This window comes from Apostichopus japonicus, chromosome 9 (genome assembly GCF_037975245.1).
Source record: "Apostichopus japonicus isolate 1M-3 chromosome 9, ASM3797524v1, whole genome shotgun sequence".
NCBI lineage: Eukaryota > Metazoa > Echinodermata > Holothuroidea > Aspidochirotida > Stichopodidae > Apostichopus > Apostichopus japonicus.
Window position 1 is genome coordinate 36556117 of NC_092569.1, and position 27868 is coordinate 36583984.

The 27868-nt window shown below is 37.6% G+C and overlaps 1 protein-coding gene across 2 annotated transcripts; it reads left to right on the forward strand.

Moving 5' to 3' along the window:
* Positions 1-21: 21 nt before the first annotated feature.
* LOC139974033 (uridine-cytidine kinase-like 1) lies at positions 22-25995 on the forward strand. 2 transcript variants are annotated; one of them, XM_071980947.1, is made up of 17 exons: positions 22-225; positions 2031-2236; positions 2716-2822; positions 3339-3464; positions 7334-7378; positions 7640-7711; positions 8275-8464; positions 9151-9229; positions 10027-10125; positions 12172-12265; positions 12943-13002; positions 14462-14482; positions 20322-20444; positions 21239-21346; positions 22111-22168; positions 22463-22561; positions 23697-25995. In XM_071980947.1, the coding sequence occupies exons 1-17, from the start codon at positions 179-181 to the stop codon at positions 23738-23740; spliced, it is 1578 nt and encodes a 525-aa protein (XP_071837048.1). In that variant the 5' UTR covers positions 22-178; the 3' UTR covers positions 23741-25995. The 2 variants fall into 2 exon arrangements, with proteins under 2 accessions (XP_071837048.1, XP_071837049.1); XM_071980948.1 differs by lacking the exon at positions 14462-14482 and having other exon boundaries at positions 24-225.
* Positions 25996-27868: the final 1873 nt, after the last annotated feature.

Sequence of the window (27868 nt, forward strand, 5' to 3'; positions counted from 1 at the left end):
TCGATGTTTGCATGCTTGTAAGTTGTATACTGTGTCAGTACTTTGAGCTCAACTTGTCGACTACCGACCAGGCAGATTGACCGATAACTTACTAGTAGGTCTACAGTAAGGGTCTATCATCTGACTCTGCAAAAGACAGTACATATATCTCTGCTTCTGCGAACTACTTTTCTGACAAATGGAGGAAGATATTTCTAGGCCGAGATCTGCCGGTTCAGACAGCAGGTATGCATAGCGTTGTCAGACCGGTTAACATGTACACCTAATCTCTAGTCCTAACTTAGGTCCAGCCGGCTTAGGCCTAAGTCCTAAGTTGCCTAACAAGTAACATTGCCTGCAACAATCTAGCATATATGATACAGGCAATCCTAGTGGTCGTAGGCCCTACGGGTTGGATCCTTCGTAGGCCGAAACACCCTACCACCCTAAGCCTAACTAAAACATAACTTGGTTTAATGGTTATGAGGACCTTACTTTGTATAACCTTACAACTTACAAGGACCATGCTTGGTGAATAAGAGAATTCCACATGATTTTGGATGGATAAGGACAAGACTACCCTGATGCTCGTATTATTCCCCCAGGTAGCGGGTGAATAAGAAAACGTAATATTCACGGGGCAGCTGGATAAAGAAGCATATCAAGCAGTATATCCTATGTTGTTTCTAGGTTTACATGTACATGTGACACTGAAAATGTTATATGCAATATTTTATTAAATTTGAATGGCTATTGTATACTAGGCCTAGAACTATCTTATTTTATAAATAGGCAGTACAGTATGTTGTAGTCTATGCCTTGTACTACCAGGCGGAAGCTGGTCACTTCGCCCAACAACCATTTCACCCTACTGCCATTTCGACCAACCTTACCATTTCGCCCAACCATGTTGGTCATTTCGCCCAACCAGCATGGTCATTTCGCCCAATCTTGCTGGTTATTTCGACCAACATTGATTAAATATTATACTTCAATATAACGGACGCAGAGAATTCAATGGGTTTGGTCAATTTGATAAGGAAACGTTCGGGAATTGTTAACGCTACGGGATACGAACCGAATATTAAGGAAACTTGAAGTCGTGGTTACAGTCGGTAGGATATACAGTAGATCAGTGTTTTAGGGGTTAGGTTTGATAGGTTTTTATGGAGACCGATTCCCCTTTGTTTGTATAACATTAGATTAACACTGTAGAACTAGATTAACACCTAACTGCTGTGAACAATACCCTTGATTAACGATCAGACTCCGATCGATATCGAACGGACATCACTTTATTTACCTACCACGAAGTAATATAACCCAAAATAAATCAAATTGAACTAGTGAAATAGAAAAATTAAAAATATTATTCTGACTGAATATGAGTAAACAAATGGTTGGTCGAAATGACCATGCTAGTTGGGCCAAATGGCAGTTGGGCCAAATGGTTGTTGGGCGAAGTGACCAGAAAGCCTACCAGGCTACCACATGTGTGTGTGTGTTGGTGGGATGTGTATGTAAAGCAAGGCAAGTTGTCATTGTGTTCAATGTGTTGACATTTGAGTTCTACGATGTGGATTAATATTTGTAGTCTGTAAAACTAACTTCAACCTGTGATAATCAAATGAGATTACCCAGCTTTATGATTACCACCATCATTATGGATATTACAATTTTAACTGTATTGTCCTTGACTAATTCCTGCTCAATCTATCTTATGGTGAGGAGGATTCGCACTTGGACTAAATCAAACTCTTACCCATGACGGATTACTTCAGTATGATTCAGATTGCAATATAACTGTCTGTCTCTCCAAGTAATTCATGGTACAATGTGCTAACTACATATTTCCCAACTAAACGTTCAGTTACCAGGGCTGTTTTTGTCCATTCCAATGATCTGAAATAACTGAATACATTCTTGGACTGTTGAAGGTAATTTTGAAGTCAAAGGAACCAGTCTTTTTGTAGATGTCTTGACTGCTTCTCCAAAGTGTCGGTTATTTTATTCCGCTCAACACCAGACTTCTTTATCATCTGTTGCCATAGTAACTGCAGTACTGGTTCTGCCAGTGAGGATACTTTCTCTGGCAAAATACAATCTCCTCCAACTACACCAGGAAAGAAAAAGCAAAGAACTATGTCGTCCGGAGGAAATGAAAATGTAATAAGAACAAATACAAGAACTATTTACACAGCAGGGCGCCCTCCTTGGTATGACTCACAGGGACAACTTAAAGAAGCTTTTGTTATTGGTAAGACCACAAGGCAAAATTATTTAAGGATTAAATGACTTAGGTTTATATGTGTTACTTGATGTCTTCTTAATTAGTTAGAAAATGTAAGTTGTGCTATACTCTGTGAAGCAACTTTTAAGTGAGGTAGAGGGGAGGGAGGGAGGGGGGCTGGAATATAATATCTTATTACAGTACTCATCTTCTTGGCCAATCCTACAGTATATAACTGTAAGACGTAAAGCAACCGTTTCTCTTGTATAGATCTTTAACCTACACTGCCAGAAACATTAATGTTTATGTCTCCACAAATTACTTGCCTGCCACTAAGTCCATATATGAGGATCATTGATTTATTCAAACAATCCTGCATGCCTAAGATTTATCCTTCTTTGGAACAGAATACCAGATATTTTAGTCATTATTAGTGAAAATGAGATGAATTTGTAGTGGACAAGTTACCAGTATTGGTTAACTAGCATTGTTTATTGTATTTACAGGTCTTTGTGGTGGCAGTGCCTCTGGTAAAACAACCGTAGCTAATCGTATTATTAGTGCCCTTGATGTGCCGTGGGTTACTCTGCTCTCCATGGACTCTTTCTATAAGGTACAGTATAGTATCAAATGTCAATATTGTTATGTCATTATTGTGTTTTCACTGTTGTGATGGCATTATTGTGTCACTATTCTGTAGTAGTCACTTTTCTGTAGCAGTCACTATTCTGTAGTAGTCACTACTCTGTATTAGTCAATATTCTGTAGTGGTCGCTATTCTGTACAAGTTTAGTCACTATGCTGTACTTAGTCACTATTCTGTAGTAGTGACTATTAATGACATTACACCAATCTTACCGAACTTTATTCAGACTGGAAAGCCTAGATTGTTGAATTCAAACAAATCAAATCAAATAAATCATGAAAGTGTATGGTGCCAAAATAAATCATTTCTTTAGTGATTTCTGATGTTCATTCTCTTATTTTTGCTCTGGAAATTTTTTCTCTTTGAACACCAATTGTACTTACAATCTACTCCAATCTATGACAGATTTCATCATGTTAGTTTTGTTTTGGTATCGTCATGCTCATAATTACCTCTTTGCTCTGCATATTTTCCTTCATCAAGGTTCTGAATGAGGAGCAGCACATCAAAGCAGAGATGAACGAGTACAATTTTGATCACCCTGATGCCTTTGATTATGACCTGATGGTGGAGACCCTGAAAAAACTCAGAGTTGGAAAGCATGTGGAGGTAAGATAATTGAGAATGGTCATTATAGTCTGGGAAATAAATTCCTTCAACCATTTCTGTAGCAATTTGGAGTGTATCAATTCTGGTGCTCTTAAAATATAGAAAGCCCTCTTCGTCAGTGTGTACAAAACTGTAATGTAAGTAAGTAAGTATAACTTTATTACTCCAATGAAGGAAATTAAGATCTTGCACATCAAATGTAAAAGACAGTACAAAAATATGGCTATGTTACAAATATGAAAAACAGGGAAAGAACGGAACGATAAAACATTAAACAATCGAACAATAAAACACACATAGGCAGGACCTAACGGCTCAAGTTATCATTGTAAAGCCTTATTGCACGTGGAATAAACGAATTGCGATGACGGTTGGTTCTCATGGGTGGGAGACGCAGTCTGCCAGTGCCCCTAGTTATGATATGATCGTGCAGATAACAGTGAAGCGGGTGATCATGGTCATTCCAAACAATGTCTAGTTTGTTTTGGAGCAAGCACACATAAATTTCCTCAACTGTTGATTGTGGGTCTCCAATGACTCTACCCGCTTTACGAATAATGCTGTCAATACGGTCTTTGTCAGTCCCCGTGGCGTTCCCGCCCCAACCGACGAGACAATACCGCCATACGCCACAGATAGTAGTGTTGTAAAAAATGTCCATTATAGAAGTACAGACGTTAAAACTGGCCATCTTATTTAAACAATACAACCTGCTATTCAGCTTCTTGATTAGAGCATCCACCTGATCGACCCAAGTTAAAGAATCGTTCAAGTGAACGCCAAGGTACTTGTAAGAGGACACCCTTTCAACTTCCATACTCTTGATAATGACAGGTGGTGGTGGGGCAGTACTACGGCGAAAATCAATAACCATCTCCTTCGTTTTGGAGATATTCAATTGAAGAAAGTTGGTGTCACAGTAGTCCATGAATGACTGCAGCTGACGGGGATATGCCTCATCATCATCACCATGGATGAGACCAGTCTTGGCTGTATCATCAGCGAACTTGATAAGGGGGCACATCTCCTCCTGAGACCTACAGTCAGCCGTGTACAAAGTAAAGAGAAAAGGTGCAAGGACAGTTCCCTGGGGAGCTCCAGTGTTGGACAAAATTACACCTGACCGGCATGTAGGACCGAGACTAACAAACTGGGTTCTTTCTGTCAGATAATTCATTATCCAGTTAATGAACCCATGAGGGATGTCCATGCTGATAAGTTTCTTTGTGAGAATGTGTGGCTGGATAGTATTAAAGGCGGAAGAAAAATCGAAAAACGTCACCCGTGCAGAGGTGCCGTGTTGCTCTAAATGAGAATATAACCACTGAAGTAAAACAAGGATTGCATCCTCGCAGCTACGACTAGCTTTGTAGGCAAATTGTAAGGGGTCTGAAAAAGGGGTGACCAAAAGTTTAAAGTGTTTCAAAAATAAACGCTCACAGACTTTCATGGGCACAGCCGTTAGGGCAATGGGGCAGAGGTCATTCATACACGATATGACCGGCCACTTATACTCAAGGAGCTATCCTGGATTGCTTCCAGAGATGAGGCACTTCTCCCGTTTCAAAAGATAAATTGTAAATTTTAGTAAAAATGTGAGCCAACTCTAGGGCACAATGTTTTAAAACTATGGGTGAAACATTATCTGGTCCGGCAGCCTTTGATGGATGTAACTTTAAAAAATGCCTGCGAACCTAATTCTCTGACACTACTATGTTACAGTTAGAATCTGTCAATGAAGTTTTCAAACCATGGAGATCATCCGAAAAATCATGATCATCAAAACGGTTGTAAAATGTGTTCAAACCATTGGCATAGTCTCTGGTGATTGCAGGTAAGTGGCAAGATTTAGATTTGCTATAGCCACTCATAAGTCGGATACCGTCCCAAACACGTTTCATATTATTTGTCTTTGAATAAGCCCTCGATCTTGTCACGGTAAGCGGGTTTTTCTTCGGCGATCACCTTTTTGAGCTCCTTCTGTACCTCTTTCAATGCATTTGTGTCACCTTTTTTGAAGAGTCCTTTCTTCTTGTTGATAATTACCTTCACCCTCTTCGTAATCCACGGTTTATTATTCGGGAAGATCTCGACCTGCTTCGATGGGATGGCATTCTCGACACAGAATGAGATGTAATCACTTATTGTCTGGGTTAGCTCGTGCACGTCAGCGCTGGCCTCCACGAATATATCCCAGTCGGTAGAGTCCAACTTTGCCCGGAGATGGTCAATAGAGGCATTATTCCACTGCTTTACTGCTATTGTTTGGGGTTTCTCCCTTTGTATCTTGGGTCTATAGCGAGGCACCAGATTGACAAGGTTGTGATCAGCTTTTCCGAGTTTGGGTAATTGAATGGACGGGTAAGCATCTTTGACATTCGTGTACAATAGGTCCAGGATAGCTGCATCTCGGGTCGGGCATTTAATCTGTTGGTAGTAGTTCACGCTACTCCTTTTAAGATTACAGTGATTGAAGTCGCCATTGATAATAGTTAAAGCATCTGGGGCCATGGTCCCGAATTGATCAATAATGTCAACAAGTTCTGATGCTGCCGATTTGGCCACGTTACGATTTGGCACATAAACAGTATGAACGATCGCATGCGAAAACTCTCTTGGCAAGTAATATGGGCGTAGACTAACAGTTAGAACTTCGATATTTGGTGAGCACGAATGGCGCTTGATGAGTGCATTGTTCTGGTGGCACCATTTCTCATTTACGTAAATACATACACCGCCCCCTTTTCCTTTGCCAGATTGGGCAGTCCGATCCCCCCGTAATAGTTTAAATCCATCGATTGAGACCATGTGAGTCGTTATGATGAACTGTAAGCCAGGTTTCGGTGAAGGACAGTATGCTAGCATTACAGAATTGGTGGAAATATTTACAGTTAGCAGAAATCTCGTCAATTTTGTTGTTCAGTGATTGTACATTACCCATAACGATGACTGGTAAATAGGGCCTGTGCTTCAGTCTCTGCATTCTCTTTCGCACGCTTCCTGCTTTGCCGCGTTTCAGTTATGTGCTACATCTTATCATTTTTGCAGTAATATGTTTATTTCGGATCATACTGTGCTATACTATAACCTGATAAATAACTCCCTGCTCATGGATTCTTATGTACCTAGAAATTTTCCAAATTCGTTTCATTCATGAACAAGATACACATGGTCAATATTAAAATTGTGGGTTAGGATGACATTAATGTTGCCTTTATTGTTAATTGTATGTTTGACCAGTCTGCTTCCAAATCATGAAGTAACAGAGAAGAAGTCAATCTTCAAACTTTCTTGCATAGTTGATGATCTTTTATAGATGTCCAAAGCATATGATTGCATTAAGGTACTGATGTATATATAATCTCATGTTCCATACAGTAGGTAGTGATCTAGCCACATATTACACTGACATATCTCCCATAGAGCTGCATGTGTGTTTGTGTTACTTCCCTGCTTTGCAATATTCTGTTTCTTTGAACTATCTAGAAATGTTCCCCCCCCCCCCCCCCGTAGAGTCCTGATATTTGTTACTCTAACAGCAATCTCTTTCTTACCTCTATTTCTCCTTTGATATGTACTCCTTTGTGATATCATATCTTTCTTCCTGACAAATTTTTTTCAACTTTGATTATTTTTAGTGGACTTACTTTATTTTTACATTTGGTTCAGTAGTTGACGTAAGTGCACATAATTAGCCGCTAACTTTTAATTTTATACATGTACGACTTTGTAAGAATTAACAGAAAATTTAAGAAGCAACAAACTCTTCCAAGTTTCCATAGAGCGATTTAATAGGCACAGTAAGGATTCATGTCATGGTTGAAGGTGAATAAATTGATTTTTTGCTGATTTTGTTTTCTTTTTCTCAGGTTCCCATTTATGACTTTAAAAGTCACAGTAGAGCAAAAGATAAGGTAAAGTATAATTTAAAGTTATAGCACTTGAATTTATATCTGTGAAAGTTCAGTTTAATGGTGGTTGCACAATTTTCCCTTATCAAGCTTGAAGTTTTGATATTTTTATGGTATTTTTATGTTACCAATTTGCACCAGTGTCCTTTGGATGCATGCATCAGACTGTGACACAAAACACCGTCAAGACTGGTGCCTTTTATCAAATGTTTGTTACTTTCCTTGTCCTATGATTGTAAGCTCTTTTTTTTTCTTTTTCCTCAGAAAGCAATGTATGGAGCTAATGTAGTGATATTTGAGGGAATTCTCTCCTTTTGCAACAAAAAATTAATTGATGTGAGTATTACACCTACTCTTAATAATTTCAACTAATTGATATTTTAGTTAATGCTGTATTTCGTCTCAGTTCATTCCATTCTATAGATCATTTATAGAAATAAAGCTTCACCTTGGAACTTGACCTACAAATATTGTCGTTATTTTGGATAAAAGTTGCAGATGTGGTTGTTGTCGTTGGACAATCACATTTGTCTTCTGAGATCCTGCATAAGGACAACTTGGTTATCATCTTCCGAGAGCCAGGAATTCTGTGTTTAATAGAAGTTAATGCAAGAGAAAGTGTAATAGTTTGTTTTGGTAGGTCGAACAGGTCCACATGCCTTTATAATCTCTAATCTGAAAATATCCTTTTATTTACCCACAACTTTCAGTTTTAATTCTGTTTATATTGTTTGTTCTTCTATGACACATAGGTTCTATTATTTGATGAGAATAACACAAACATTTTCAGTAATCTGCTCAACCAATGAATCTTCAATAAATACTGTAGTGAGTTGATATCTTCACATGAGCAGGAGCATGTCATTGTTTCTTCTTTAATCACTATCCTTCTTTTGTAGGTCATGGACCTTAAAATCTTTGTAGACACTGATTCCGATATAAGGTTAGCCCGGAGGTTAAAGAGGGATATCACAGAGCGAGGCCGAGACTTGGAAGGTGTCCTGAAGCAATACAATAAATTTGTTAAACCAGCATTTGAACAATTCATAGAACCGTCTGTGAAGGATGCCGATATAGTGGTACCTAGAGGTATGTACCTTATCAACTGAATTATTGAGGCTGGGACTCAAAGCTGTTACTAACTTTCTCAACACCAAATAGTTAATGCCCTTGCCATCATTTTCAATTTTTCACTGGCATAGCTACTGCAATATGTCATGTAAAGAGTGGGAAGCAAGTTTTCTTGCCAAAAGCAGTGGAATCAGTTGTGTTTTATGTTGATTGCTTCATGACAATTTTGACATTTGCTTTTAGTTCTTTTTCTGTCAGTAAGTATTTACTTGGGTACATTTGCGGTATGTCTCTTGGAAGCTTAAGTTTAAGCTATGAATATTGGAGGGATTTCTCAAGGAAAAGTTACTTTTGTCAATATGATGTAACAAGCTTACACAATACTTTGCCTGAAGTTTTTGTGTGTCAAGGGGTGACTGGGGGGGGGGGGATGTTGAGGGAGAGCTGGGATGGGGAAGTTTGCATTGCAGGCACACAATGCAGCAGTTAATGATGACTTTATAAATATTTAAGGTTATATTGGGAGGATGCAACATTGCATAAGGTAGGGAAATCTTTTGCACTTACTCACTTTGTTCATTACTAACGATCACATAATAACTTTTCACTTACCTTGATAAAAGTTTCTAAAGATCTTGTGTAATATACTGCAATAGCCTTCTTGGCATAGTTCACAGGCAGTATACTTTTATTTTGTCTTACAGGTGCAGAGAATGACGTAGCAATGAATCTTATTGTACAACATGTCCATGATCAGCTGGAGAAGAGAGGCTTTAACTTTAGGTTAGTCCAAGCTGAAATAGCTTAATACAACAAATCTTTATATTTGTGTACTAACGTGTCCATGTTGCATAGCAAAATGCAACAAATCTTTATATTAGTGTACCAACATGTCCACGCTGCATAGCACAATGCAACAAATCTTTATATTAGTGTACCAACATGTCCACGCTGCATAGCACAATGCAACAAATCTTTATATTTGTGTACCAACATGTCCACACTGCATAGCAAAATGCAACAAATCTTTATATTTGTGTATCAACATGTCCACACTGCATAGCAAAATGCAACAAATCTTTATATCCATGTCCATGTTGTATATCACAATGCAACATTATATAACTCATTGTCTGATACACTATGTAACCACTGGAACAGCAATCACAGGTTTGGTTTGTGTTTATGTTTGTCTACAAATACAGACATTTGTGTTTAGAGTGTCGTCTTTTTCTTGTGTTGTTTTATGAAGGAAGCAAAATTATAATATTTGTGTACCTAATTTGCATATGTATATTATATGCATATTTTAATTTTTTTTAATTGTTATTTAAACTCTGTTAGTGATACATGGAAGTAAGTGAATTTATTTGATACTACAACTTTTTAAAGAGGTAAATCACGTATTGATACTCATTTCAAGGTGTATGTGACCTTTGACATTTCAAAACATGTGCTGTTTTTGTTAAGAACTATTTAAAGATGCTTCCATCTGACAAATGTCAGATATTATGTACTGTGCTGTCTCTTAATAACCTTTCTATTTAATCATTGTATTTTAATCAATTTCTTTTTTGCAGATCTAAATTACCGCAAGCACACTTGGATCAACCCTTGCCAGATACCTTGCATGTGGTAGAAAGCACTGTTCAGGTCAAAGGTCTACACACATTTATCAGGTCAGTTGAATGCCCATGATACATCACCATAGTAACAAGCCAGATACCTTGCATGTGGTAGAAAGCACTGTTCAGGTCAAAGGCCTACACACATTTATCAGGTCAGTTGAATGCCTGTGATACATCACCATAGTAACAAGCCAGATACCTTGCATGTGGTAGAAAGCACTGTTCAGGTCAAAGGCCTACACACATTTATCAGGTCAGTTGAATGCCTGTGATACATCACCATAGTAACAAGCCAGATACCTTGCATGTGGTAGAAAGTACTGTTCAGGTCAAAGGCCTACACACATTTATCAGGTCAGTTGAATGCCTGTGATACATCACCATAGTAACAAGCCAGATACCTTGCATGTGGTAGAAAGCACTGTTCAGGTCAAAGGCCTACACACATTTATCAGGTCAGTTGAATGCCCATGATACATCACCATAGTAACAAGCCAGATACCTTGCATGTGATAGAAAGCACTGTTCAGGTCAAAGGCCTACACACATTTATCAGGTCAGTTGAATGCCCATGATACATCACCATAGTAACAAGCCAGATACCTTGCATGTGGTAGAAAGCACTGTTCAGGTCAAAGGCCTACACACATTTATCAGGTCAGTTGAATGCCCATGATACATCACCATAGTAACAAGCCAGATACCTTGCATGTGGTAGAAAGCACTGTTCAGGTCAAAGGCCTACACACATTTATCAGGTCAGTTGAATGTCCATGATACATCACCATAGTAACAAGCCAGATACCTTGCATGTGATAGAAAGCACTGTTCAGGTCAAAGGCCTACACACATTTATCAGGTCAGTTGAATGTCCATGATACATCACCATAGTAACAAGCCAGATACCTTGCATGTGATAGAAAGCACTGTTCAGGTCAAAGGCCTACACACATTTATCAGGTCAGTTGAATGCCCATGATACATCACCATAGTAACAAGCCAGATACCTTGCATGTGATAGAAAGCACTGTTCAGGTCAAAGGCCTACACACATTTATCAGGTCAGTTGAATGCCCATGATACATCACCATAGTAACAAACCAGATACCTTGCATGTGGTAGAAAGCACTGTTCAGGTCAAAGGCCTACACACATTTATCAGGTCAGTTGAATGTCCATGATACATCACCATAGTAACAAGCCAGATACCTTGCATGTGATAGAAAGCACTGTTCAGGTCAAAGGCCTACACACATTTATCAGGTCAGTTGAATGCCTGTGATACATCACCATAGTAACAAGCCAGATACCTTGCATGTGGTAGAAAGCACTGTTCAGGTCAAAGGTCTACACACATTTATCAGGTCAGTTGAATGTCCATGATACATCACCATAGCAAGGCAAGTGTTCATTATGTTGACATTTGAGTTCTAAGATGTGGATTAATATTTGTAGTCTGTAAAACTAACTTCAACCTGTGATAATTAATTTAGATTATGCAGCTTTATAATTACCACCATCTTATAGAAGTTACATAACTGTATTGTCCTTGACTAATTCCTGCTCAATCTTCTTATGGTGAGGAGGATTCGCACTTGGACTAAATCAAACTCTTAACCATGACGGATTACTTCAGTATGATTCAGATTGCAATATAACTGTCTGTCTCTCCAAGTAATTCATGGTACAATGTGCTAAAGTAAATATTTTCCAACTTAACGTTCAGTTACCGGGGCTGTTTTTGTCCATTCCAATGATCTAAACTAGCTGAATACATTCTTGGACTGTTAAAAGTAATTTTGAAGTCGAAGAAACCAGTCTTTTTGTAGATGTCTGGTCTGCTTCTCCAAAGTGTTGGTTATTTTATTTCGCTCAACACCAGACTTCTTTATCATCTGTTGCCATAGTAACTGCAGTACTGGGTCAGTTGAATGCTCATGATACATCACCATAGTAACAACAAAGTCAAGCTTCTTGTATAGTTCCTTCAAGTTTCTTTCATCATCTTAGCCTATGTAAAAACAAGTTTAATTGTTGGCTACTGCAGCTCGTAGTGTTTGCAGTGATAATGTCACTATTCATATCTTCTTTGCACAGAAATAAGGAAACCCCGCGAGATGAATTCATATTTTACTCCAAGAGGCTTACTAGAATTCTTGTTGAGCACGCTCTTTCACTTTTGCCATTTGAGGTAAGTTAAATCAATCTTTTGTTAATTTCATGACATCAAAATAAAGTAGAAATAAATGACTGGATAAGTAGTGAAAATCCTAAAAGTGGAAATGTTCAAATTAATTGAAAAAGTTCAGGAACTAGTATTTTAGTTTTGGCAGTGTAAAACAAATCAATTGTGCTATTTACTGATGTGTTGATTGTGCAAATGGGACTGTGTTTATGATTCATGGTTCATGATTGTCACATGACATCATTTAAGGACCCTTAAATTGTATGATAGTCAAATGACATCATTTAAGGACCCTTAAATCATATGACTGTCACATAACATCATAAGGAACATCAGTTGACTGTCCCTCATGTACAAATATATATGGCAAAATGCATTGCCTAACAAGACACTTTCATGGTGGATACACCTAGGCCTATTCTCATTTGCATATAAGAGTCTAGATGAACGGTTGTTTTTCATCAAGCTAGTAGGATAACCTTCAACAGTTTGTTCCATTCTTAGTGAGTTGAAATACTTTTCTTTGATATATTGAGTTATTTTACTTGAATAGGGAGCTAGTCCATGTGCTGTGAAAGTGCACTACGGGGTTGATAGTTTTCAAAGTGAGTTGTAGCTATCTACTATAAAATGTGAAAATTAATTAATACTTAAAATGTTTTTGTTTTTTTGCCTGTTTATAGGACTGCACTGTAGATACTCCACAAAACACAAGGTATGAAGGGAAGAGGTTTGTGGGCAAGGTAAGATTTGTTTGTTTTTAAGTTAATTCCTTCTGTCCCCTCTCTTCACCATCCCCCCTCTCCTCCACCTGTCCCCATTCCTCCCCATGTCCCCATTCCTCCCTCTGTCCCCATTCCTCCCCCTGTCCCCATTCCTCCCCTGTCCCCTTTCCTCCCCCTGTCCCCCTTTCACCAAGTACACAAGCTGAAGGCCACTGCAGTCAGCCCATGTCTATTAAGTCTTTTATAGTATCTCAATACTGTATAGGACGGCACCCTCTTCAGTCTGTTGAAGGTTACCACTCATTACTGTTGTATATATATATATACTTTTATTCACAGGGTGTTTCAGTTGCAAATGGCTTCCATTATTGGACACTAAAGATTAACTCTCTGAACTCTTACCTGTAATCAAATCACAACTCCAAATGTTGGAAGCTGCTCCCAACTAAACTGTGTGTTGTAGTAAACTGTCATTGTGTGGACAGAAAGGGTGGGTTGAGATCACTGATGAAGTGTCACAGTCAATTCTACTTGCTAGCAGTCAAATGGGATACAGTTCTTGAGAACTGTGTGGTGCTATTCATTTTAACAAACCTACACTTAAAGGAAGCTCCTGGTGCAGTGCACTCATGCCCTCTAAAAGCATTTGGAGATTAAGTTTGTCATGCTTTACACTGTTGCTGTTTTCTATATGGGCACACAAGTATAGAGGGTGCTCTGATACAGGGGGTGCTCTAATACAGGGGGTGCTCTGAGATAGAGGGTGCTCTGATACAAGGGGTGCTCTGAGATAGAGGGTGCTCTGATACAGGGGGTGCTCTGATACAAGGGGTGCTCTGAGATAGAGGGTGCTCTGATACAGGGGGTGCTCTGAGATAGAGGGTGCTCTGATACAGGGGGTACTCTAATATAAGGGTGCTCTGATACAAGGGGTGCTCTGATACTGGAGGTGCTCTGACACAGGGGGTGCTCTGATACAGGGGGTGCTCTGATACAGGGGGTGCTCTGAGATAGAGGGTGCTCAGATACAGGGGGTGCTCTGAGATAGAGGGTGCTCTGATACAGGGGGTACTCTAATATAAGGGTGCTCTGATACAAGGGGTGATCTGATACTGGAGGTGCTCTGATACAGGGGGTGCTCTGATACCGGGGATGATCTGATACAAGGGATGCTCTGATACTGGAGATGCTCTGATACAGGGGTGCTCTGAGATAAAGGGCATTCTAATATATATGGCTTTCTAATGCTGTCAATACATTTGTGGACCATGCTTCAAATTATTGAATAAAATGAGTAGCATACAAAAGCTTCTATTTGGTATATGTGCGTGTGTCAGTGTGTTATTTATCTTAACCCTCTACCTGTGTTAAGCGAGTGAATTTGTTTGAATGTTTTACTAATGCCAAATAAAGTATTGCTATTTTTGTCGTCTGGAAGCAAATACGTGATTTATTTCCTTTCCTTTTCTTTGTTTAGCAAGCAGACGGCACAGTTAAGGTAATGATTGATAGGAAACCAAAAGAAAGCTAATTTCATGCACGCTGCTTTTGTGGTTTCAATTTCCCTTTCCTTGTGGCATATTGTCCTTGCTCAATGGCTTTATCGTTATCTGGTCACATTAATTGGACCGGTTGTTACCACTTACAAGATCTAATGGGAAAGTCAAACTGGGATTATTTCCTCTCTTTAGTTAGCCATTTTCTCTCTTAGTTTATTTTGTTTTTTTGTGTGTTTGTTGATGATTTGGAATTAAGTGGTTGATAGTGAAATGAAGGCTTATATGCCATGTTTCTTCCATTCTTATACATCACTGTACCCCAGCCCCCACCCCCCCATCAAGTCTCCATCCACACCCCCCATCTGCCCCCTACCTTTTCATGTCTGCTGGCTTATTGCCGTCACATATCGGAATGTATTTTTGTTGGCTTAAAAATAAACCGGTCATTCCATTCCTATCTTGTCATGTTGGAGTCTAGTTTCCATTTGTAGCATTTAGTATATACCAACTACTTGTCAAGCACTGTGTGTACAGCCAAGAGCAGTGCCCTGGAATTATCCATAGTTTCATTGTTTCGGGGATTAATGTTGCTTGCTGTGTGGAAGTAGAGTGATAAATAGCTCATCACAAAATAATTTTAGCATGCCTCGACAAGAACGATTAGTTGATTGTGTAGTTTTTCAAAAATTCTGCAAAAAGAGTAAATGTTTGCTACATTTTCTTGTTCTTCTTCTTCTTGCCAATCTTACAAATATTAAATGTGACATCACAGTGCTGCTGCTAGCTATTTCACCATGTCATAGACCCCTCATCCCCACCCCCACCCCCTCCCCCACCCCCTCCCCTCATGACAGGAATAGTTGGTGATCGTAACAAGATGACATAGCTAAGACAACATTTGCTGATTTTTCATAATCATGCCCAATTTGTATCCAATGCATCAACATCTTTATAAAATGAAAGATATAAACATTTTTTTAAAATTCACACCAGTGGAGGACTTCCATACCATTACACAGCAGCAAGATATATAAACTTGTCATAAGTCAGTAGTTAACCATTGCTAGAGCTATGAGCAAATATTTAAACACTCACTGTTGTTTATGTTAGATTTATGGTATTGTTGCTAGTGTGCAGTGATGTGACTGTCTTCCTTATTGATTAACATTGATATATTTCATGTTACCTACAAGATCTTGTCACAAAACTGAGCAAACGTGTATTGCATACCCGTCAGTCTCAAGTGATGTAAGGGTCAAGCTTTGTAAACTATACCTGCAATATGTGGAGTTTCATATATGTTGTGATTATTTCTCTTTCATCTGAAGGCGTATGTTCAATAACCTCTTGGAAGCCGTGTAGCATCAGTCTTGTACCTGAGTAAAACCTGGTTTCTAGACAGACAAAATATCAATTGGAACCGTAAGAAATGAAGTAACATTTAAGGACTGTTGATATTGGTAAGGGACTCTATGGATGTACCCCCTTATTTGAAAGAATTAAAGAATATTTGTAACTATCTACCACCTCTGTGTGATTTACAACTTTACACGTACTAAAAGAAAAACACAAATTGTTTGAACTTTAGTTGTGAGCAGCTTCTTGGAATCTGCTTCGTTATTAAATTGAATTTGAGAGGAAGTATGATTCTGCTTCTGTTTGCTACATGGTCTTGACAATAATAAGTCTGGAGTCTGGGACAACTCTTTGTTACCCTCTTTGTCTCCAATGTATTAAGTTAATTATTCATGTGGAAGCAGGTCACTTCGCCCAACAACCATTTCGCCCAACTGCCATTTCGCCCAACCTTACCATTTTGCCCAACCAGCCTGGTCATTTCGCCCAACCAGCCTGGTCATTTCGCCCAACCAGCCTGGTCATTCGCCCAACCAGCCTGGTCATTTCGCCCAACCTTGATTAAATATGATACTTTAGTAAGGAAACGTTCGGGAATTGTTAGTCGGTAGGATTGATCAGTGTTTAAGGGGTTAGGTTTGATAGGTTTATATGTAGACCGATTCCCCTTTGTTTGAACTAGTGAAATAGAAAAAGAATTATAATTCTGACTGAATATTAGTAAAAAAAAGGTTGGGCGAAATGACCAGGCTGGTTGGGCGAAATGATCAGGCTGGTTGGGCGAAATGACCAGGCTGGTTGGGCGAAATGACCAGGCTGGTTGGGCGAAATGACCAGGCTAATTGGGCGAAATGACCAGGCTGGTTGGGCGAAATGACCAGGCTGGTTGGGCGAAATGGCAGTTGGGCGAAATGGTTGTTGGGCGAAATGGTTGTTGGGCGAAGTGACCAGAAAGCATTCATGTTCTTTAATAACTGCTAAATTCATGCATATATTTATCCGCATTGTGTATGATCATAAACAGGAAACGTTGTAATGAAATCTTGTGCATATATCTGTTAAATTGATATTTATGATCCAAACTTCAAAATGATGTTTCTTAATCACTCAATCCTGGGAGGAACATATACAGTATCTGCCTGCTGGCCTGTAGAATTGATTTTATGCAAACACAAATGAATGTAGGAATGTTTGCTGTGATATTAATGAAAGTAGATGGTAATAAGGTTTAAATTGATTATATCAGTTATAGCCAGATATATATCAGATAAAGTCCATATCTAATATAGTCAGATATAGTCAAATATAGTCAGATATATATCAGATTATGTCTATATCAGATATAGTCAGATATAGATCAGATAAAGTCTATATCAGATACAGTCAAATATAGTCTGATGTAGTCAAATATAGTCAGATATATATCAGACAATGTCTATATCAGATATAGTCAAATATAGTCAGAAATAGATCAGATAAAGTCTATATCAGATACAGTCAAATATAGTCTGATGTAGTCAAATATAGTCAGATATATATCAGACAATGTCTATATCAGATATAGTCAAATATAGTCAGAAATAGATCAGATAAAGTCTATATCAGATACAGTCAAATATAGTCTGATGTAGTCAAATATAGTCAGATATATATCAGACAATGTCTGTATCAGATATAGTCAAATATAGTCAGATATATATCAGATTATGTCTATATCAGATATAGTCAGATATAGATCAGATAAAGTCTATATCAGATACAGTCAAATATAGTCTGATGTAGTCAAATATAGTCAGATATATATCAGACAATGTCTGTATCAGATATAGTCAAATATAGTCAGAAATAGATCAGATAAAGTCTACATCAGATACAGTCAAATATACAGTAGTCTGATGTAGTCAAATATAGTCAGATATATATTAGATAAAGTCTATATCAAATATAGTCTCGCAGAGCAACGTAAACTATTACATCATCACCCTGATCATTTGCCTATTTAGCAATCAAGGCCAAAGGTTAATCTTTTGAGTTGAGGATTGCTTGTAAGATGATCCATTATGAGGCTCTTTAATCCTTACATCTGTGACTTGGTGTTGCATGGATTGCTTTCCCAGTGCCCTGAAAAGAAGCGCACCATTTATTGGTGTTTTATACAACCATTGGCATCACAGATTAAGATCATATCTAAATCTATAACTTAACTGAAAAAAACATACTGTATAAATTCTAAAACGCTGTATCAGATGTATTTTTTGCATTTCTTAATATTGTGCGCATCCCTCAATTCACGACGGATACCCAGCGTGTCCCTCTAATTCATTAGGAATACCTATTGCATCCCTCTAATTAATGAGGGATACCCTATATTTTATTGACATGTACCAAAATTACTTTCTTCCCTCACAGTATTTATATGAAATGTCTGTGGTTTTGAAGGGTTTATATGCAAAGGAAATGCATTCTTATGTACATGGCAATGCATTTTCTTCCAGATATTCCCTTATGTGTGTGTGTGCCTGACTGTGATAATGAGGTGTAAAATGTTCCCTTCGGGGAGATTGCAGTGAACTCCAACTAACTCATTCAGATCAGTTTGCTGTACAACACCCTTGACCATTCATTTTCAGCTGCTCATACAATATGAATCATTCCTTGCACGTACAAGAAGATCAAAAGTATCGCACGAAATGAACTTAATTTATCTCCTACTCTCATAAAGTATATTTGATATCTAATCTTAAATAGTTAGCAACATATTTATAGGATCATGCACCCATATTAAAACATTGCTGCCCCTTTGGTCTGTGTACAACACTCTTCATTATCATATGACATATTGAGTACTGGAGGTGTAAAGAAGAACTATCCTGAACGTCCACAGGAGGATAGACATGTTTACCTAAGAAATAGGTTCAAGTAGCCGAACCTTAAATGTTGTGTGAAGGATGGCATAACCAACTCAGGTCAACGTAACTGTGCCTAGCCTAACACACTTTGTTATGAATCAAGTTGAAAAAGTTTTCTGTTTGATGTATTTTTCTTGTTGGGCTTGCTGGTCAGCTGTCTCATCTTAATTCTGTCTTTAGTTATAGTATTTGTAGTTATAGGGTTTGTATATATGTATATTTTGGTTTATCATCAATTTACATATTTATTTATACTATTGTTAGCCAATCATGACATCAAACTTTCATACTTTTCACCATTTTAGACCCAACTCTTTACTCTTGTGTGAGATCATAAGTCATATTATGGAAAAATATTTTCATATATTTTTTATAGAAAAAAATTACATATACTTTAAATGTTTTTTATCTATACCAATCATAAACTTCCACAGTATTACCATAGACCTTTAAAATTCTCTTCCAAAACCCAAATCGATTGCTTCGCTTGCAACAGTACAGAACTAGCGCATACCTTCTATATAACTTTCTGCTGTCTTGAAATGTGCTTACTGGCAGGGCCAGAGGCAGTTACTCAATTTATGCAATTTTCTCAAGGTGAGAGTTACTGAAATGTACTTGCTTAATTTATATGCATGTAACATAGATATGTTATATGAATCTCACAGGTAAGGTGAAAGCAAGAGAGCTAACTTTAATAGTACATCTGTCAGTTTAACACTCTCCCTAATATCAACATAGCAAGTTAGCCTAACTTAGTAAAGCATACTTTCAGTTTCAATGCTATGGTTTGATAAAAACAAATGACTTGATGCAAAGATTGACAGGTAAGTGACCAGAACATCCAGATTATTGATGCTGTCACACAAATCTGCCTGTCACACAAATATGTCACAGCACAGTCCTTTTGACCGGTCACACGGTCTGCCATCTTGTCACACCAATCGGTCAGTCATGCAACCCGACTTATGACACAACTCGTAGAGAGATTGTGCTTTAACGTGGAGTTAGCAATAAAGTGGCCGATATTTGGCTTTCGTTGTAACTATCGTAGGAGGGAAGTACCGTTAATTGCATGTGGAGTCCTCTTATGTGAGTTCTCTTATCCTAATAAGGGTTGATGGGTGATCCAGACCAGCTGCATGTACATACACAATGGCCACAAAGACAATGGACTTGGTAATGTATTAGATGGCTTTGGTTAATTTTGACCGATTTATTGCGGTGGCTCCTTATTTCCTGATTCTTAATAACCAAATATGTTGAACACGTTGACTTGCAAACCTGCATCGAGCCTAGTAAGACAAGCAAATTACAGTGCATTAGTTACAGTAGTTTTGCTCCTAATCTCCAAACCTGCATCGAGCCTAGAGACAAGTAAATTACAGTGCATTAGTTACAGTAGTTTTGCACCTTATCCCCTTTAACTTGTAGAATAAACCTCTTGTTTCAGCATAACAGCCACAGTTCAGTAATCCTACCATGATATCAAACCTTTATATACAACAATGATCCAGGGGAGGTTTAGGAGTGACCAGCATTCAATTAATTAATCTGCTATTTTTTGCTTTAGTTGTGCGGTGTCTCTATCTTACGGGCTGGAGAAGTCATGGAGCCTGCCCTCTGTGAAGTCTGTAAGGATATAAGGCTAGGAAAGATTTTAATACAAACCAACTTGGAGACAGAGGAACCTGAGGTGAGAGCAAATATTTGTTACAATCTTCCTCTCATGACTTCATCACTGAATTCAAAAAGCATTCTCATCATCTCGTTGATCAGTTTTCGTTGAGAACAAGTTTTCTACATTTTGTCCCAGAATCAGGAGTAGGGTAATGAGTGTGGTATTTCTTAAACTTGTGTGGAGGTTGGTAGTTCAACTTGGAGATTTCCAAATAGTGCAACAACGACTTTCTTTTGCGAAAAAGGTGGACATAACGGCAAACAATATTTCTGACATAGTTTTAGGGATGCTGTTGTTCCTTGTTGACCAACACTCTCCTTATATAAATTTATATCTGAGTGGCCTTACACTCGATACTAGTGAATATTCATGTTTGGGAACAATTTATCCTTTTCATATAGGATGGAATTCCCTCTTGTCCTCTTCCCTAAATCCTTTTAGCATAAAATATGAATAGTGGTAAAGTATTACGTACAGTATGACATGGTTGTAAGCATTTCCATTTTGTACAAAACCTGCAGTTTTGAAGAGCAGTTGACTGCAAAATACCAGAGAATGTTTCCTTATTTCATTATAAAGTTATAGTTTATAAATATTATTGATATTATAGTATATACAGTATCATATTCCTTTATGCTGTAAAGTGCGGACAGTATCAACTTTTTATAATTCCTGCAGAGGCAATATCACTCTAGTCAAGATTTAACAGTATAAAACCCATTTTCAATGAGAAAAAAAGACAAGAAATAAAGTTTCTTACAATTCATTTATATCTTCTCATGACCTTGAATTGTTTTTGTTTCTTCTAGCTTCATTATTTAAGATTACCAAAGGATATTCATAAGGATTTTGTTATACTCATGGATGCCACCGTTGCCACTGGAGCTGCTGCCATGATGGCAATTAGAGTCTTACTGGTAAGATCAATAACATCCATCCGGTGTAGAGTAGGTGTCAGGTGGTGTAGTTGAAGTTGCCATTAACAGTGTAGAGTAGGTGTCAGGTGGTGTAGCTGAAGGTGCCATTAACAATGATTTGTCATCCACCAGGTTCAGGAACGGTGTTACTGCTTTAGTGGATTAATTATCAGCAAGTGTATGGTGTAATCACTCATCAGGTGTAGGATTGGTGTAGAATGTGATGTAATTTGGTGTGGGCCTGGGTGTATATTGCGGTGGATAAATTCTCCATTCTCACTTACCAATCACCCATCGGGTGTAGGAATGGTGTAGCATGTGATGTCATTTAGTGTGGGCCTGGATGTATAGTGCAGCGTATAAATTCTCCATTCTCACTTACTAATCAGCCATCAGGTGTAGGAATGGTGTAGCAGTGGTCAGTTTGTGTAGATAAGGGGGAGAGTGGATGCAGTAAAAGTGCAAAATACACACACCTTCACTCTTATACAGCCGTACGTTAGTAATAAATGTTCGTTTAAGGTCACTCTAATACAGCCGTACTTTCTTCGTACCTGTTATCATCAGATATTTTTATAAAATACTGTAACTGTACATTAACAACTATTATCTCTTACTAGGTGTCATATTTTGTCTTTGAGGAATAACTAATTTGTGTGTTAAAATTACTCTAATGGTTATCTGTTTATGAATTTTATATTTCAGCATCTCACAATCGATACAGTATCCTCTGATCGGTATTAATTCTTTTCTTTTTACTTTAGGATCATGATGTTCCCCAAGAGAATATCATGTTACTATCACTGATAATGGCAGAGTCCGGTAAGACATCAACATGTTTCATTCTTCTTGAAGTAGATCGTCATCTTTCTCTTTGTAATATTATTTACCTGATAATTTTACTTAATTTCTATAAATGATGTACGAGATTGTTCTTCCTAAATTATGCAATCAAAGTTGCCTGCCATAAATTTTCTTGTAGATGGCAAAAATCTGCTTTTAGTTTGACTGATTTTTAGTCTATTCTTGTCTTGCAAATTCAATGTCTTTTGTTTGCATGTCAGGAATGTTAAATGGTTTCATTTATTTATCATTTGCGTCATTGCACCTCAACAGGCATACACTCTGTAGCATACGCATTTCCCAAAGTAAAGTTGGTGACAACAGCTGTTGACAAGGAACTGAATGAAAACTTTCACATTGTGCCTGGAATAGGTGAGTTGGACCCATTCCTAAAGTGTTATGTATAAGCTTAAGTAAGGTAATGTGTAATCATGATTACTGCTATTGGGGTAACCTGATTAAGGGTATATGAAATTATATGATTACTGCTATCTGTAATCATGATTACTGCTATGGGGGTAACCTGGTTAAGGGTATGTGTAAATTATATGATTACTGCTATGTGTAATCATGATTACTGCTGTGTGTAAATATGATGACTGCTATGTGTAATGATTACTGCTGTGTGTAAATATGATTACTGCTGTGTGTAAATATGATTACTGCTATGGGGTTATCCTGATTAAGAGTATGTGTAAATTATATGATTACTGCTATGTGTAATCATGATGACTGCTGTGTGTAAATATGATGACTGCTATGTGTAATAATGATTACTGCTGTGTGTAAATATGATTACTGCTATGTGTAATAATGATTACTGCTGTGTGTAAATATGATTACTGCTATGTGTAATAATGATTATTGCTGTGTGTAAATATGATTACTGCTATGTGTAATCATGATGACTGCTGTGTGTAAATATGATTACTGCTATGTGTAATAATGATTACTGCTATGGGGTTATCCTGATTAAGGGTATGTGTAAATTATATGATTACTGCTATGTGTAATCATGATGACTGCTGTGTGTAAATATGATTACTGCTACAGTATGTGTCATTATGATTACTGCTGTGTGTAAATATGATGACTGCTTTGTGTAAATATGAGTAATGCTATGTGTAATCAATATTATGTTATGATATAATGTTATATTATATTCAATGTTATGTGTAAACATGGTTATTTTCATGATTAATGTTATGTGTAGTACTAATGAATGTTCTCTGCAATGTTGATAATTGCTAGATTGTTTTAAATGCAATCATGATAAATGTTGTGTAATCATAATTATTGCTTTGTGTAATCATGTCTTAAGTTTTATGCAGTGTATTTTTCTAATCATGGTTCATCTATGTAATCATAGTTAATGCCACGGTAATCATAAAGTCTAGGTGTAATTTAGGTAATGTTCTGTCCAACCATGGTTAATGTGTTGTGGGGTCATCATAGATGTTTTGTACAATTATGCTGAAATACTAATTTGTAATCATGTTACTTTCAGGTAATTTTGGAGACAGATACTTTGGCACAGATCCCATTCCTTGAAATAAATCAGTGGATCAATGGATCATGACATGGATGGTTTGGAGGTGAAACCACTCCCAGAGGACCAAACAACGACACAGAGATGTTGGTTGGATGTTGAAAGCATCAAATATGATGAGAAGAGAAGGCCCACCTATCTTGGACAGCGTTGGAGGAGAGAACTTTAATACCAGAGGAGGACATTAGAAGAGTTTTATTTTATGGAAAGCACAAAAGAATGTACTTTTATTTGAGTTTTAATTTGATAGATTTGATGTTGGTGAGAGTATAATTATATCCCGTCCATAGGTAGGACTGTTTGTCTGTTCTTGGTAGATGGTAAGAAGGATCAGGTCTGTTGATAGTTTTAGCTTTTCCTTTTTTTTTTTTTACTAAAGTGATCGTCATTTTACTGAAGGTGTCTTTGCATGATAATATTCAAAACTTGAATTTATCTAGTAATTACCTTTCTGCTATTTTATTTTTCTTTCTTTTCTTCTATTAAATATGTGTAAAAGTAAGTTGGCCTGACGTTTCGATCCTAGCAGGATCTTCTTCAAAGGCTAAATGACAAGTTACAGTAACAGAGGGGACAAAAACACGCACAGAATACAGACAGGTTAATGAGCATGGTGAACACAAAGAGATAGATGTAAGGGGATTAGTAGACAAGGGATGGAGAGAAGAAAGCAAGAAACCAACAGGGGAAGAGGAGAGGTAGGAGATCAACAGTGGAGGGACAAAGAGAGCATTAAGGGAAGGGGTAGGGAATAAACTGGTGAAGGACAAAGACAGAAAGGTGTGGAGAAAAAGGGTGGAAGAGAGCTATGGGAAGAGGAGTGAATGGGGGGGGGGAACAAGGGGAGAAGGAGGGGGGACAGAAGAAAAGTTAGTCATGTCCTTCCTGAATGTTCAGCCCATGAGGTTGAATGGTGCGAAGGCGTTGCATCCACAGCCTCTCTCTGCTGATTCATACTAGGTCAGGACGGCTACCTAAGGATTCAATCCCCTGTAGGGACATGTCATTAATGGTATGGTTGGGAAGGTTAAAGTGTGCTCCAACTGGGGTCTCAGTCTTCATGGTGTTGACGGTGGATCTGTGACCATAGAATCGCTTCTTGAGGGTGGTTTTGGTTTCGCCAACATACTGGATGCCACAAACTCTACAAGAGATCAGATATATGACATTAGTGGTTGTGCAAGTGATGTGACCCTTAGTCTTGTGTGTGAGTTGCATGCTGTGGCTGGTGATGGATTTAGATTCAACAATGTGGTGGCCGCAGATGATGCATCTCGAAGTACGATCACATATGAAAGTACCATGCTGAATGGGTGTAGGGTTAGAAGTTAGAGGCTGAACAGCAGCACGCACAAGAAGGTCTCATAGGTTGCGTGGTCGTCTGTAGGTGATGATGGGTTTTTCAGGCCAACTAACTTTTACACATTCTCCTACACAGGTTCTTTAGTGGATAAGCAGGTTGCTAACAGTTTTTTTTTTTTTTTCCTTCTATTAAATACTGAGATCTTAGTGCAAACTGAGTCAAGGGGACAACATTGTTTATTTTAAGTGATTATTAGTATTAGACTACAGATCAGGTGGATTCTATTAAGTTAATTTACTATTTCAGTATTGAGTTGATTTTTCAATCCAACCTGAATCGGTTGTTTATGGATGACTTCAGGGAGGATTTATTATTCTTGATAACTTATAGTTCAAGGATAAAAAACTAAAGTTTGAAAGTAAAGCCAGTAATATTTCAATATCTTTTGAGGTTTTCAAGATATTCCCCTTTAAACTCTGGAATGTTCCTTTAATGCTTGAGAGATGATGATGTCAGCTCCTGAGTGCAGGCTTAAGTGTTATAGTTACTCTGTTGTTTTATCAACTCTTATAAACTCAATAAAAACATATTCTTTTGACTCCATAAACAACAGAGCACCCTTAGATAACATTCACCTCTAGTTGTTGTAATGTGTATTATAAACATGTCATTTGATGCTATTGACCTAATGGTATGTGTGTTAGACTTAACAGTCCAGTCACTTTAGTTGATGTGCCATGGTAACTTGGAATAATGGTAAATTTACCTAGATGCAATGGTTAAGTTAGTCATGTGTTGCAGCTGAGGAACATAATAATGATATCACCAAAATGCTCAGTCAACTCACCCAAGACATACTCTAAACAGCTTTACAACGAGAACAAATTACTGAAGGAAACAGACTTAATAGGCTATCTGAAAGAAATATGTGACATGATTAGTAAACCATGAATATGAATAACATAAACATGACTATGAATAGTAAAGCATGAATATGAATAACATAAACATGAATATGAATTGCAAATAACATGAATAAAAACAGCAACTTGTTTGCACATAAATTACATGTGGCATGACATTACAGAAGATACTTTAAACCATAGATATCAATATGATATTTATTGGTACAAATTATGTGTGTAACCTCCATTCCAACTGGACAACAGAAATTGAAAAGAATAACTTCTATGTTTGAAGGAGACACAATCCCAGCTATCATCGCTGTCCTTGTTACAAAAGTAATTTTAATGAACAACTTTTACAAAACAGTTTTATCAAATTTTTAAGTTTCATTTGCTCACAAGACTGAATACTTGAGCAAGGCTGAATATGACATCATTAGAGCCACATATGTACACATATGCTTCATTTTTTAATGTTTTTCTTTCTGTATTTATTAATTTATTGTATTTACTTTCTGTAATAGCAATGGGTTTGCAAATGCTGAAAATAAAGTGTTGCATTTCTTAACAGGGGTTAGTGCTAAGATTGGTTTCAATTTCAACTCAGTATTAAGAGGAAAGTATAAACAGATGGAATGGTGGGTCCGTTCGGACCAAATTTGATCAACAGTTTGAAAATTCGGGAGTGGAATTCCCTGTATGATGAAGCCTTCATTAAAGTGTTGAATAGAATGGAAACGGTAAATCTCTAATTTCAGTAAAACTACTTTTGTTGATTTTGTACCTTTCATGTGAATAATGTAACATGAATATAAAGGATAGTTTATAAACCTCACAAAATATTACAATGTAGCTCTCGGTGTTTGGACAAAATTAAATGCCCTTTCAAGATTATCTACACCATCTGAAAGCAATTGATGTAACTTTGATGGTATTAAATGTAAACTAATTGGTGATTTAAAACAAGTAGTAAACATGCATAAGTCTGAAGGCTTGAAAACAAAAGACCAATTGTGTCCATTTTTGTTTTGTGTTTTGTGTCTACTTTGTTCAAGCTTTGCAAAAGTTGCCAAATTTTGAAAGGCTTTACAGCATTGTCATTTATGTAGTAGCAAGTGAAAGTCATTTACCAATATTGGGGTGTTCAGGACCGTTCATCAAAATGGCAATTCCCTGGAATCACTATCAAATGTTTGTTGTCTTTACATGACAGATTCTTTAGAATGATGTTATCCAGGGCATGAGAACCCTGGAGAGGTGGGCATGGAGGGGGGGGGGAGGGTCAGAAGATGACATCTGATCAACCATGATTGGTAACAAGTTGGTCTCACACATATTTAGTGAGATTCTTTTGTTAATAACTTCAAACAATGACAAATCTATCCTGGTTTGTTGAGCAATCTTTATTCAAAATGTCTTCAGTAATATCTATGGCTTAAATACATTACACAAAGCATGGGCTACATGCCTTAACCAATAAAACATTTCAGTGCTTACCTCTTATTCTACACTTTCCATTTCCCTCTCATCCTCTTCACATTTGACATTTCCCTCGCAACCCCTTCAGCTCTCCTATTTCCCATTACACCTCATCCACTTTCAAATTTCTGCTGTCCCTTCTCTCCCGTCTTTCTTCTCCCGCCCCCCCCCCTTCCCTTCTCCCTCTTAAGTCACCCAACTTCATCTTGATTTTCAGTGTACAGCACTACATTTAGGTATCGCACCACAATAAGAGTAGTGCACATATTCGCCTGAGAGGCGGAAAATAGCCCATTAGTGCCCTACTGTATTGATTTTTTGCCATTTTCTGAGTCGTCACCATTCTCTTTGATGCTTGGATGTTAAAGAAGATGAAATAAACTGCTGATGGTCTAACAATCTGGAGGATTGAAGGTGATTTAAGGTATTTTAGAAAATCTTGG